At 43.6% G+C, this 12,251-nt stretch overlaps 1 protein-coding gene across 1 annotated transcript in view; it reads left to right on the top strand.

Moving 5' to 3' along the window:
* The first annotated feature begins 9,716 nt into the window (after positions 1-9,716).
* Positions 9,717-12,251, top strand: part of GALNT5 (polypeptide N-acetylgalactosaminyltransferase 5) — a 31,111-nt gene continuing 28,576 nt past the window's right edge. The window contains exon 1 of the mRNA XM_077830294.1: positions 9,717-11,227. Within this exon, the coding sequence (XP_077686420.1) occupies positions 9,717-11,227 (1,511 nt within the window). The remainder of the gene's footprint in view (positions 11,228-12,251) is intronic.

The following is a 12,251-nucleotide window of genomic DNA, read 5'->3' on the forward strand; positions in this document are numbered from 1 at the left end:
TGCTGTAAGGTCACCTCCCCTCGTGAGGTCCTTCTGACAGAAAAATCACTGTGTCTTTGACTCCAAATTTCCTTGCCTTCATGGGTTTAAATCTGATCCTTAACACTATTTTAATGTACCACTAATGTACCTGGACTGAATTACTCTATTTGTCCCTAGAATGGCAGCTGACTCACATCAAGGAATGCTGTTCAAATACCTGGAACATTTGTATTCCCAAGCAGGAAAACCAGACACAAAGATGGACTACAAGCCGTCAGAAAGAGTATCCCCGATAATGTCATGGCAAACCTGGTGGCTGAACTTTGTGACTTTGTCCTCACCCATAACTGTTTTACATTTGGGGACAATGTATACCTTCAAATCAGCGGCACTGCTATGGGTACCCGCATGGCCCCACAGTATGCCAACATTTTTATGGCTGACTTAGAACAACGCTTCCTCAGCTCTCGTCCCCTAATGCCCCTGCTCTACATTGATGACATCTTCATCATCTGGGCCCATGGAAAAGAAGCCCTTGAGGAATTCCACCATGATTTCAACAATTTCCATCCCAACATCAACCTCAGCCTAGATCAGTCCACACAAGAGATCCACTTCCTGGACACTACGGTGCTAATAAGCAATGGTCACATTAACACCACCCTATACCGGAAACCTACTGACCACTATTCCTACCTACATGCCTCCAGCTTTCACCCAGACCACACCACACGATCCATCGTCTATAGCCAAGCTCTACGATACAACCGCATTTGCTCCAACCCCTCAGACAGAGACAAACACCTACAAGATCTCTATCAAGCCTTCTTACAACTACAATACCCACCTGCTGAAGTGAAGAAACAAATTGACAGAGCCAGAAGAGTACTCAGAAGTCACCTACTACAGGACAGGCCTAACAAAGATAATAACAGAACGCCACTAGCCATCACCTTCAGCCCCCAACTAAAACCTCTCCAACGCATCATCAAGGATCTACAACCTATCTTGAAGGACGACCCATCACTCTGACAGATCTTGGGAGACAGGCCAGTCCTTGCCTACAGACAGCCCCCTAACCTGAAGCAAATACTCACCAGTAACCACACAGCACACAACAGAACCACTAACCCAGAAACCTATCCTTGCAACAAAGCCCGTTGCCACCTGTGTCCACATATCTATTCAGGGGACACCATCATAGGGCCTAATCACATCAGCCACACTATCAGAGGCTCGTTCACCTGCACATCTACCAGTGTGATATATGCCATCATGTGCCAGCAATGCCCCTCTGCCATGTACATTGGTCAGACTGGACAGTCTCTATGTAAAAGAATAAATGGACACAAATCAGATGTCAAGAATTATAACATTCATAAATCAGTCGGAGAACACTTCAATCTCTCTGGTCATTCGATTTCTGACCTACAGGTCGCAATATTACAACAAAAAGACTTCAAAAACAGACTCCAACGAGAGACTGCTGAATTGGAATTAATTTTCAAACTGGATACAATTAACTTAGGCTTGAATAGAGACTGGGAGTGGATGTGTGATTACACAAAGTAAAACTATTTCCCCATGTTTATTTCCCCCCCACCCACCCCCACTGCTCCTCGGACGTTCCTGTTAACTGCTGGAAATGGCCCACCTTGATTATCTCTACAGAAGGTTTTCTCCCACTCCCCACCCCCCCTCCCCCGTTGTAATAGTTCATCTTAAGTGATCACTCTCCTTACAGTGTGTATGATAACACCCATTTTTTCATGTTCTGTGTGCATATAAATCTCCTCACTGTATTTTCCACTGAATGCATCCGATGAAGTGAGCTGTAGCTCACGAAAGCTTATGCTCAAATAAATTCGTTAGTCTCTAAGGTGCCACTAGTACTCCTTTTCTTTTTGCGAATACAGACTAACACGGCTGCTCCTCTGAAACCAGTTTAGAGTGGGAACGTTTGACCACACCAACACCAGCAGTGCATTTGTCATGATACATAATGTGAAGGCAAAGTTTAAAAAAATGCAGAGGGTATACCACCATTCGCAGTGAATGAGTCATTCATTGCTGTACTGGAATGGGCAGGTGAAGTGCCAGATTATTGGAAAACACACTTACTGTTCTAGATTACAATGGTAAGCATTTCCTCTTAAATTATAGGTAATTAAGGGCCTAGTCTTGCCAGGTGCTGAATGCCCCAAGAGGTGCTAGGAACTGAGGGTCTCCAGCACTTCAGACAATTCTGTCCCAAAACAGTAGCAAAATCATAGCTACCATCTAAGGCCCCAACTGTGCAATCAGATCCACTAGCATCACTCCAGCTTTGTGGAGCTTGGCAGAGATGCATGGGTCCCCTGTAGTGGAGCTGATGACAGAAGCAGGACCTAGATCTGCAGTTTGCACTGTAATTCTGAGGTAATTTGTTTTTTATATCTTTATGTTGTGTATCACTTTTCAAATGTCTCGGTTATTGTCCCAAATTTTAACTGTGGCAGAGCCACAGTACCTATGACTTTGGAATATTAATGTAAAGCTCATGCAGTGCCCAAGTCAGAAAGGTGCTGAGCACCTGCAACTCCCATTAATTTTAGTGGGATCATTTAGCACTTATCAGAGTAAGTCTCAAAAGGGAAGTGGATGGACGGTCCTGAAAGATAAGATTGTCTATATTATTTATCTGCAAAACAAGATTCAAAGAGGCCAATCTCACATTTTCCCGCCAGCGTTTCTCACACTCCCTGTGCCCAAGGGCCCTCCCTTCACTTGCTGGATTTTTCTATTTATAACAGCAACACTGAAGGGAAATGTCCTTTTTCTTTTTATTTCCATGTCCCTGAGAGAAGGCAAATAAACAGCAGTGTACAGCACTGCAGCTGTTAATGCCAGTTTCACTGCTTAAATGTGATTTTTCTTGCCAATGTTTTCTCTTTTTACTTTACTTCCAAGGAATAACATGCCCGTGTGAGCCGTCTCCCTCTCCAAATTTCACACTTTGAGTCCGAATGCTGCTGATCATGTGGATATGACTCACCCAACAAAAATGTGACCTTGTAAACAGACTTCACCCCCTGACCTTTGCAATATCTGCACCCCACAGTGACGTCCAACTTCTGTAAGTAGGAAGACAGCTTTTTCACAGAGGAAATGGCGAATATTAGCCCTTTGAGCAAAATCATGAATTTTCACAAATTTGACTCAGAACAATTTTTTTGGAGGGGGGAAAAGAGGGGAAAAGACCAGGTTTGGAATGAAATCAAATTTGCATGTGTGCTCATGTGTGGGAAGAGTGGGATGGGGAGCATATGGAAGTTTATCCACGTGTGAAAAACCTGTTTGTTCATCTGTGTCTGTGATACATGTTTTTATATTCCAGCTGCGAGCTCTACCCAAGTATAGTGCCTTCTCCGAATTGCACTATAAATTTCTAAAAACATTCTTATGAAAAAATGTTGATGAAAGGAAAATAGAAAAGTGGCAGTATGGTCACTCAATGTATGCAGCGGATATTCCATATTTAAGATGTGCACAGCCATAATCTATGCACTTCTGAAATCTTTTTGAAGTCCTATTCCAAAAATAATACAAAGTAGGTGTGAAAGAAACAAAAAATGGAAGATGAGCACTAGTGCCACTATAAGGACTGAGTTAAGCCTGTTTGGTTGATCTTAACTGTGCATTTCCATGTGGAAAATATTTGTATATTACTTCTTGTTTCTAAAGATTGTTTTTTGCTAACTACAATGATCTTTGATGGGTTTTTTATACCTTTTAATAACTGATACATACTCTTAACCTTGCTTCCATTTTAACTATAGGGTCCAGTCCTGAAAACACTTAAGAATGTGCACAGCTTTACCCATATGAGGTAGTCCCATTGAAATCAAGCTAGGCCAGGCAGATCTGAGAAGTTTTCCCTTTAAAAGGAAAGGGTTGGAAAAATATCAGAACTGCAGCATCTTGGAAGCTCATTCTAGTCTTCGAAAGGTAAACACAGACATTTGGGATTATTAACCCTCAAAAAGAAATTGATTTGATTCCATCTTGGTTTTTCTGGTTTCTGTTACTTTCCACATGCATTTTTACTGTTTTTGGCTGGCCCCACAGTGGTGTGTTTCTTTTTCATTTCCTTCTCTGTTGCTACTGAATCTTGTTGGGTTTCCAGAAATGTATTGCTTTTAAATTATTTGTTCTTACCAGTATTTGAAAAATCTACAAAGATTAGCCACTGCAAGATGTTCACTCTTTCACTTTAATAACTGTATCCTTAACTTCCTAAATGTTAAGTAGCTTTTTTGTGTTGGCTGGTAAATTTTCATGAGAATTTTGCAAGGTGGTATGATTAGCTTTTTACAGAGGAACTTTAGAGGGGACTAGAAAGCCATTCTGTTGCTCCATTGCTTGTTGTCAAGGGGCCATATTCTACATGCCCTCCCCCCCAAAGTCTGAGTAAGCAGGCTTTGTTCAGGATCAAATCAAGATCGCACACAAGGATTACACCACTCCAAATCCAGAAGCTGCACCACTCCTCTGCCGCCACTAGTATAACAAGTGTACTGTAGTAGGTAGCAGCTGAAGCCTCTGTAGGTCCTTATTGGGAGGACAGGGTTAAGTCTGGAAAAGCAAGTAGCAGTGAGTAGATCCATTGGTAGATCCATTTTTTAAAAAAAAAATCAGTACATCATGACCAAAGATAGGAGCAACTTGGTCATCCACCACCTTTTAATATACGATGGCCGATAGCAACTATTACACAAAAATATTGGGACCAAATATTAATGATTCAATTTACTGCAACATTGACTTGCACCTTAAAGCAAATGGGAAAAAGAAAAAAAGTGTATCCCTTTCTGCTAATTCCTGGCAACCCCTTCCTTGCATTTAGCTCCTGCATGTTAATGAATGTAAAAACAGTATAATTTATTTTATATTGGTGACTAACCGAATCATACCAAGAAGGAAATCAGAGATGATTCCTGCAATCAATGGTTGGGCTGATAAAATTTTCAGATTGGCATTGACAGAACTAATAACAATCTGAAAATGGAAACAAGTACAAGGAATACAGTGGCACATGGTCACCACACAGTAAAGCCATAATTACAGGATTTCCTTCTCCCTCCTGTCAGATTATTGGTGCACCTGCCTGCACTTGGCAGAAGTCAGTTTGCAGTTTCTGGGAGTCAGGCCTCCTGTTAAGAGTTTTTAGCTTGACTGGTTAGAGTCATTAGTAGGGTTATCATGATTGAAATCATAGGTGCCGACTCCTTGGGTGCTCTGGAAAAAATGGTGGGTGCTGAGCACCCACCAGCAACCTCCCTATGAGCTTCCCCAGAGCCTCCTGCCCACTGGCTGGCCCCATGGATCAGCGCCTCCCACTCCCTACCCGTGCCTACCGCCCGCCACAATCAGCTGTTTCGCGGCATTCAGGAGGCTGGAAGGGAGGGGGAGGAGCAAGGAACCAGAGTGCTCGAGGAAGGGAGTGGAACTGGGTGGGAAGAGATGGGGTGGGGGTGGGGCCTTGGGGGAAGGGAGGTTGTGGGGGTGGGGCCTGGGACAGAGCCAGGGGTCGAGCACCCCCCAGCACTTTGGAAAGTCGGTGCCTGTGATTGAAATGCAAAAAAAAGGCACCCTCTGAAAGCAAGCCTGACATAACCCCAACCACAAGGCAACTCTGTAACCCTCCCGCAACAGCCGCTTATAGTATCTAGAGAGATAACACAGATAGATAAGATTGATAACATCACCCATCTCCTCACTCTCGCATGACTCAACCCCTCTCACACGCGGCGTGCTTGTGTGTTGGTGGGCAGACAGCTGCTGTATTTTCAACAGTTTTGATCTGTTATCACTTAAACTGCAGAAGTGGGAACACTTCAGCATCTTTAGCTGCATACAGAAAGTTTGAACAGTAGATATCCCAGTGTATTGTGATAATAATGCAAATCTTTAGACCCACGTAATAAAGATTAAATTATTTTCCTCGCAACTGGCAAGTCCATAAAAAAACCCAGCCAGGCCAGTCAAATACCAGCCAGGTAGTAACCCTAGTCACTAGTGAATGTCTATCATAAGTGCCAACACCTCAGAGGCCAAAGGGGACATGTCCCTCTCTCCCCAGCTGTCAGACAGAAGGAATCAACAATATATTTTGTTTGCCCCAAGTTTGAACCATTGCTGGCTGGGAGACATTGCCATTCCGGCCCCAAAAGTGTTGCTGTGCATAGCAGCAGCTAAGCAAGCTCCCTCTCTTCCTCCCCGGGCCCCCTAAAAGATGATGAACAGAGATTAGAGCTCCTCCTACCACCTGGAAGGTAACGTAGTGCCACATCCAGACAGCAGAGGGAACCAGAGGTACGGGACCAGCCTCCTTGTTCTTGCAGCAGGAGCAGGAACCTGGAACAGGCGCATCCCCTCCTCACAGGCCTGGAGCACATGGAAGGAGGCGGAGGGCAAATATTAGCAGGTATGGCAGGGTAGGGAGAAAGTTACTAGTGGGCGAGGGTCAGACATACCCTACTGGGGAGACTGGATGCGAAGTGGAGTGGGGAAGACGTAGCAGGGTGAGACAGAGCTAGAGGACACAGAATGCTGTGGAGGAGACCGGGGTTCCAGACCATGTGAGTGGGGGAGGGGGTGACACAGCACATGGGGGAACAGGACATAGAGCACTAGGGGACACAGCACATGGGGGAACAGGACATAGAGCACTAGGGGGCACAGCACATGGAGAGTGACACAGAGCTGAGGGTGGGGGCGCAGCGCCGGGCACATACACGCACAGGCCAAGTCCTGCTCACACACATACTTTATGGTATCAGTGGAGGATGTGAGAATTCACAAGTAGAAGAGTGCAACCGTGAAGCCAGCTCCCTCCCCTCCCCCAGCGTTTCGATCCATTGGTCCCTCCTGCCTTTTTTTTTTTTTGGCAGTTGCACCAATGGGATCTGCGTTCTAGTATGTGGATATGTTTGTGCTCAGGTGCTTTTGCTCAGCTTTTTTCCTTCACGTGCTGTGTTAAAGGGCCCTACCAAATTCACGGCCATGAAAAACACGTCACGGACTGTGGAATCTGGTCTTTTGTGTGCTTTTACCTGATACAATACAGATTTCACAGGGGAGACCAGTGTTTCTCAAACTGGGGGTTCTGACCCAAAAGGGAGTTGCAGAGGGGTCGCAAGATTATTTTAGGGGTGGGTCACAGTATTGCCACCCTTATTTCTGCGCTGCTGCTGGGGGGCCACTGCCTTCAGAGCTGGGCACCTGGGCAACAGCTGCCGCTCTCTGGTTGCCCAGTTCTGAAGGCAGTGCAGAAGTAAGGGTGACAATACCAGACCAGGCCACCCTTACTTCTATGCGGCTGCTGGTGGCAGCTCTGCCTTCAGAGCTGGACTCCTGTCCAGCAGCCGCCACTCTCCAGCTGCCCAGCTCTGAAAGCAGCACCGCCACCAGCAGCAGCACAGCAGTAAGGGTAGGAGTAAGTGCAACCCTCCCCCCACAATAACCCTGTGGAACACCACCCCCTGCAGCTCCTTTGTGGGTCACGATCCCTACAATTACAACACGCTGACATTTCAGATTTAAATAACTGAAATCATGGAATTTACCATTATTTAAATCATATGACCGTGAAATAGACCAAAATGGACCGTGAATTTGATAGGGCTTGTTTATTTAGGATTCCTTGTTTATGCAAAAGTTTCAAAAAGGCATTTTTAAATCATATGTTCCCATGTCTACAGTTAAAGAACTTTAAATGCTCCTCCGCTCCTTTCGGCTTTTTCCTTATAGAACTATACCGTACCAAATCAAGACCCTGTCATGGCGCAGACTCCAAGGGACAAATTCTGCTTTCAGTCCACCTCATTAAGCCCTGTTGAGTTCAGTGAGGTTGCCTCACTGTAACTGATGTTGGTACTGTGAAATAGGAACAAACAGCCAAATGCACTCCTCTAATATGTACTGCAAAGAAGAGCAAATGTGTGCTAAATATGTGAAATCTAGCCAAATCTAGCAACAAAAGGTGAACAGTTGCCTCTCCCGGTGTTGTCATCTCCTCCTTTGTTCTCTTTTTAGTTTAGATTCTGATTCGGCATGTGCAGCAGTGTTTTTCCTCATCTACACGGATACTTTTCTGAATTGAGCCTTTGATCATAGGCTCTTTGGGGCAGTGAATCCATCTTCTGCACCGTAAAGTGTAATGTACATTTATGGTGCTATATGGGTGTTAATGGACAGCGCTGTGGAGTGGGGAGTTCCTGGGATATTACGGGATAGTCTCCAGGGTGAGTAGACCTACAGAGCAGCTTCTTTGCATGACTTGCTTCCTTGGGAACCTGGCAGTGAATTCACCAATATTTATGCTGTTCAGAACGGAAAGTTAATGCTGGTGTAAACCACAGCACTGCACCTCCTACTTTACCCTCACCCCTAGTCTGGCTGAAGGGCCTGGGAGAGTACAGTCCTAGGGTGGAAGCTACTGGCAGCCTGGCTGTGGTGTGAGCTATGCTACGGTACAGTGACAGCATTGGACACAGCATGGAGAGGAAGGCACAATGCATAGATGTCCTGAGATCTATGGATCCTTGACCAGTCTGAAGTTAGTGGACACATGCCCAGCCCCCTCAGCGACCACTAGCTTTTCCCCCACACTGTGATGGGTTTTCAGTGGTATGAAAGCTGTAGAGCCTTTGTCTTTGTTTTCCCCGTTTGCATCTTTGTGCAGGGACAGGGAAAATTTGGCTCATTCTTCTGAAAGTGTATGTCCATTTTTTTTGCTCTTCACTTCCTTTGACCCTATATAGAGCAGCTTTCTTCACCCTGCAGCTTGCTACACCCCACAATTCAAGTATATGAACAGTAGTTTCCAAGTTTTAAGCTAATCCATTTACTTCAAGTATATCTGCCTTCTGTAGTGAAGCAGGAGAAATACAAATACTCACTAACACACTGCAGCTGTACTTCTAATTATTATCCTTTTGTTATCTATTCCTAATGAAGATAGACAGTGGTCAGATGCCGAATTTTTGCTACATTATCTAAATGAGACACTGAGCTATATTTATCCATTGATTTAGAGTTACACTGGAGATAAAATGTCCTTTTAATTTATTATTTACTGAAGGTCAGCCAGTGCGGTATTAACATTACCTTAGACAAGAAGAGTTAATGAAGGGTTAACTTTTAATACTCTAAGAAAGTGTTACGAAACTGGAACTAAAGTATTGCCTCTGGATAGGTTGCTGTATAAATGGTTAATATACAGAAGAACTCGGAAGGTAAGAGCTGCACAAAAAGTTTTCTGGGTAATGGACTGAAGTAGTTTCCTTATGTGAGGAGGTGTTGAGTTACAGCAGGAGGAATGAGAGCTGGGTGGAGAGAAAAAACATCTGATCTGCAACCTTTCCCTTCTCTTGGGGCAACATGTATAATAGTTAAACAAGAAAAGCAATGGGAATATAACGTGGAACTTGTATTTGTCGTTTCTTCAGTGACCTAACGCCTGTGTTTACTGTAGATTAAATGAAATGCTGCTGGATTAATCATGAAAAGCTGAGGAGACGCAGATGCTCTGCTGTAAAATGCCACGCAGGCAAAGACTGACAGGCAGCAGGATCTGAGGTTTCCCCTGGATCACTAGTCAGACGTGTTCCAGGGAGCGGGGACTGCCGGCTCGCTAAGGTAAGAGGCCCAGGGGGGCAAGCGCAATAAAGAAGACAAACAAACTTTTAAAGATGAACAAGATCCGGAAGCTTTTCCGAGGTAGTGGGAGAGCTCTCGCGTTTATATTTGTTGCTTCTGTCATTTGGTTGATCTTTGACATGGCAGCTCTCAAGCTTTCATTCAGTGAGATCAACACCAAGGTTCTGAAAGATGAGATGATCAGGAGGGAAAGGGAAAGGTTCAAAGTTTGGCGAAACCTAGAGAAGACCCCTGAAGGCTCCAGAAGGGAACCAAAACCTCCCCCGAAAGGCTTTGAAAGGGGGAGATTTAGTAAGGAGAAATATAGAAATATAGAAGAGAAAATGGTAGAGGCTGAAAATGAAATAGACAAACAGAATGAAAAGAGAACACCAAAACCAACAGAAAAAAGAAGTATGGCCTATAAGAAAATGATTGTTCCATTTGGGACATTCTCACTGAAACTGCTGAGCCCCTATCCCTCTGTTCCCATGGAAAAGAAAGAGAGAAAAAAGCATGTAAAAGCTGTAAACTCCACAGACTTGCTGAGAACAAAGCAAACTGTTCCCAAAAGGCTTCAGCAGACCCCATTAGCTACAGCAACAGGGAGATCAGTAGTCAAATTAACACACAGCACAGCTACTGTAAGAAACAAAGTTGCAGCGAAAAAGAACCAACCTGTAACTAAGGCATCAAAGGGTATTGAGGGCAATTTAAAAATTGGGATTACAGAGAAAATCCCTTTGGCTCGATTAAAACAGGAATTGCAAACGGAGGCAAATCCCAAGGCACCTCAGAACAAACCGCCAGTACCAGATTTGCCAATTCCTGGGCAAATCATTCCTATAAAGCAAAACAGGATTGGGGTGAAAGCAATAGATGGCACCGAACACAAAGCAAACAGGAGTTTGGATGTACCTGTCAGCAAACTGGCTGCTGCAAACAGTGCTGAGAAAAAGGGATTGTCCACAAAGCTAACAGGACTGGGAAAGCTGCCAAAAGAAGACGAAACAAAAGCTGCTCATGAAAAGAAACTAACTTTCTCTGAAAATCAGTTTGTCTTTATTAGTAAAGAGGGGTTAAAAATCAACATCCCAACAACCCAGAATCTTGTAGCTGATTCTAAAAGAAATTTTACAGTGAGATTGAAAATGAGAAAAGAACAGCAAGTTATTAGCAACAAAAGTGAGGATGCCCCTAACGTGAACTCTGTAACCAAGACTGCTGAGCTTAATGGTCTAACTAAGAAAGCAATTTTGACTGAAGGTCCAGAGCTAACAAAAGTTTATGTCAGGTTAGCTGATAAGGAGCAATTAAGGAAAATAAATCGAAGCAGCTATACAGTCCATTTTACAAGGGACACTGGGATGCACAAAGTCTTAACAATTGATGTAACACTTTCCCCAAGAGATCCCAAAGCTCCCGGTCAATTTGGGCATCCTGCTGCAGTCCCTGATGATAAGCAAGAAGAAGCAAAAAGTAGATGGAAGGAAGGAAACTTCAATGTCTATCTGAGCGATTTGATCCCTGTAGACCGAGCCATTGAGGATACAAGGCCTGCTGGGTAAGATCTGTTTCCCCCTGCATAAATTATCTTAGACAAGTTTGAACTATGTATTGATCAAAAGGATTTGATCATGATGTGCTTTCTGGAATGCTTTTAACTTTTATATAAACGTCCCATAACTTCAAATAGTCAAGTGCTCTTTCAAAACTGCAGTGCACTATTAGTCCCATGAAAAGTATCAATAAAATATCTCTATATTTTCAGCTAATAGACCAATCACACTGTAGATAAAATTTTCAGAGGCACCTAAGGGAGATAGGAGCCTCTACCTATTTTTAAAAGAGACTTAGGCACATAGAAACATAAATCCTGTTGACTTTCACTGTGCTTAAGTCACTTTTAAAAATAGGACTTGAGCACATTGGAACATTTTACCCAGTTTATCTAGTGTAATATCCAGCATTTAAGGGCATCATAAGCAAAATCAAATACATCTGGCATATGGATGTTTGATTCCCAAGTGAATTCTGTCACATAATTGGTCTAAGCACAGGACTGATAACTGGTAGCTCATGAGGGCTCATCCTTGTTCTGATATTGCCTCCCTGTCTGATCTTTTTATTTTCCTCAGTTTCCCAACATATATGATGGAGGTAATATTTTATACTCAGCTGTTACAAGTGCCTTGTAAGGATTAGTTGGCTGATATGTCTACTATGCTTTGAAGATGAAAACTAATATGTAAGTGCTAAACTAGTAGGATTATTAAATAGCAGTGTGCATACTCTACTTGACATATTGTTTGAGATATCCACTAGGTAATGCACCCTTGCCTAGGATTAATCTAAATGACCACTGAGTGGCACTCTCAGTCTAGTGAAGGACCCCTTGGCGCTCACTTTCTTGGTTATAGCCAAGGGCAGTTCTGAAAGACAGAAGTTTGTGCATTTCAGGTTTAAATGCCTGCACAGGGCGAAAATGTAGATTTTTGTTTTTAAAATTGTTGGCAGTGAAATTTGCCAACATTTCCTTGAACATTTGCAGATGCTCCTGTAAATTTCATTTTTGTGCTCCAGATGCA

Source organism: Eretmochelys imbricata, chromosome 11, assembly GCF_965152235.1.
Source record: "Eretmochelys imbricata isolate rEreImb1 chromosome 11, rEreImb1.hap1, whole genome shotgun sequence".
Taxonomy (NCBI): Eukaryota; Metazoa; Chordata; order Testudines; family Cheloniidae; genus Eretmochelys; species Eretmochelys imbricata.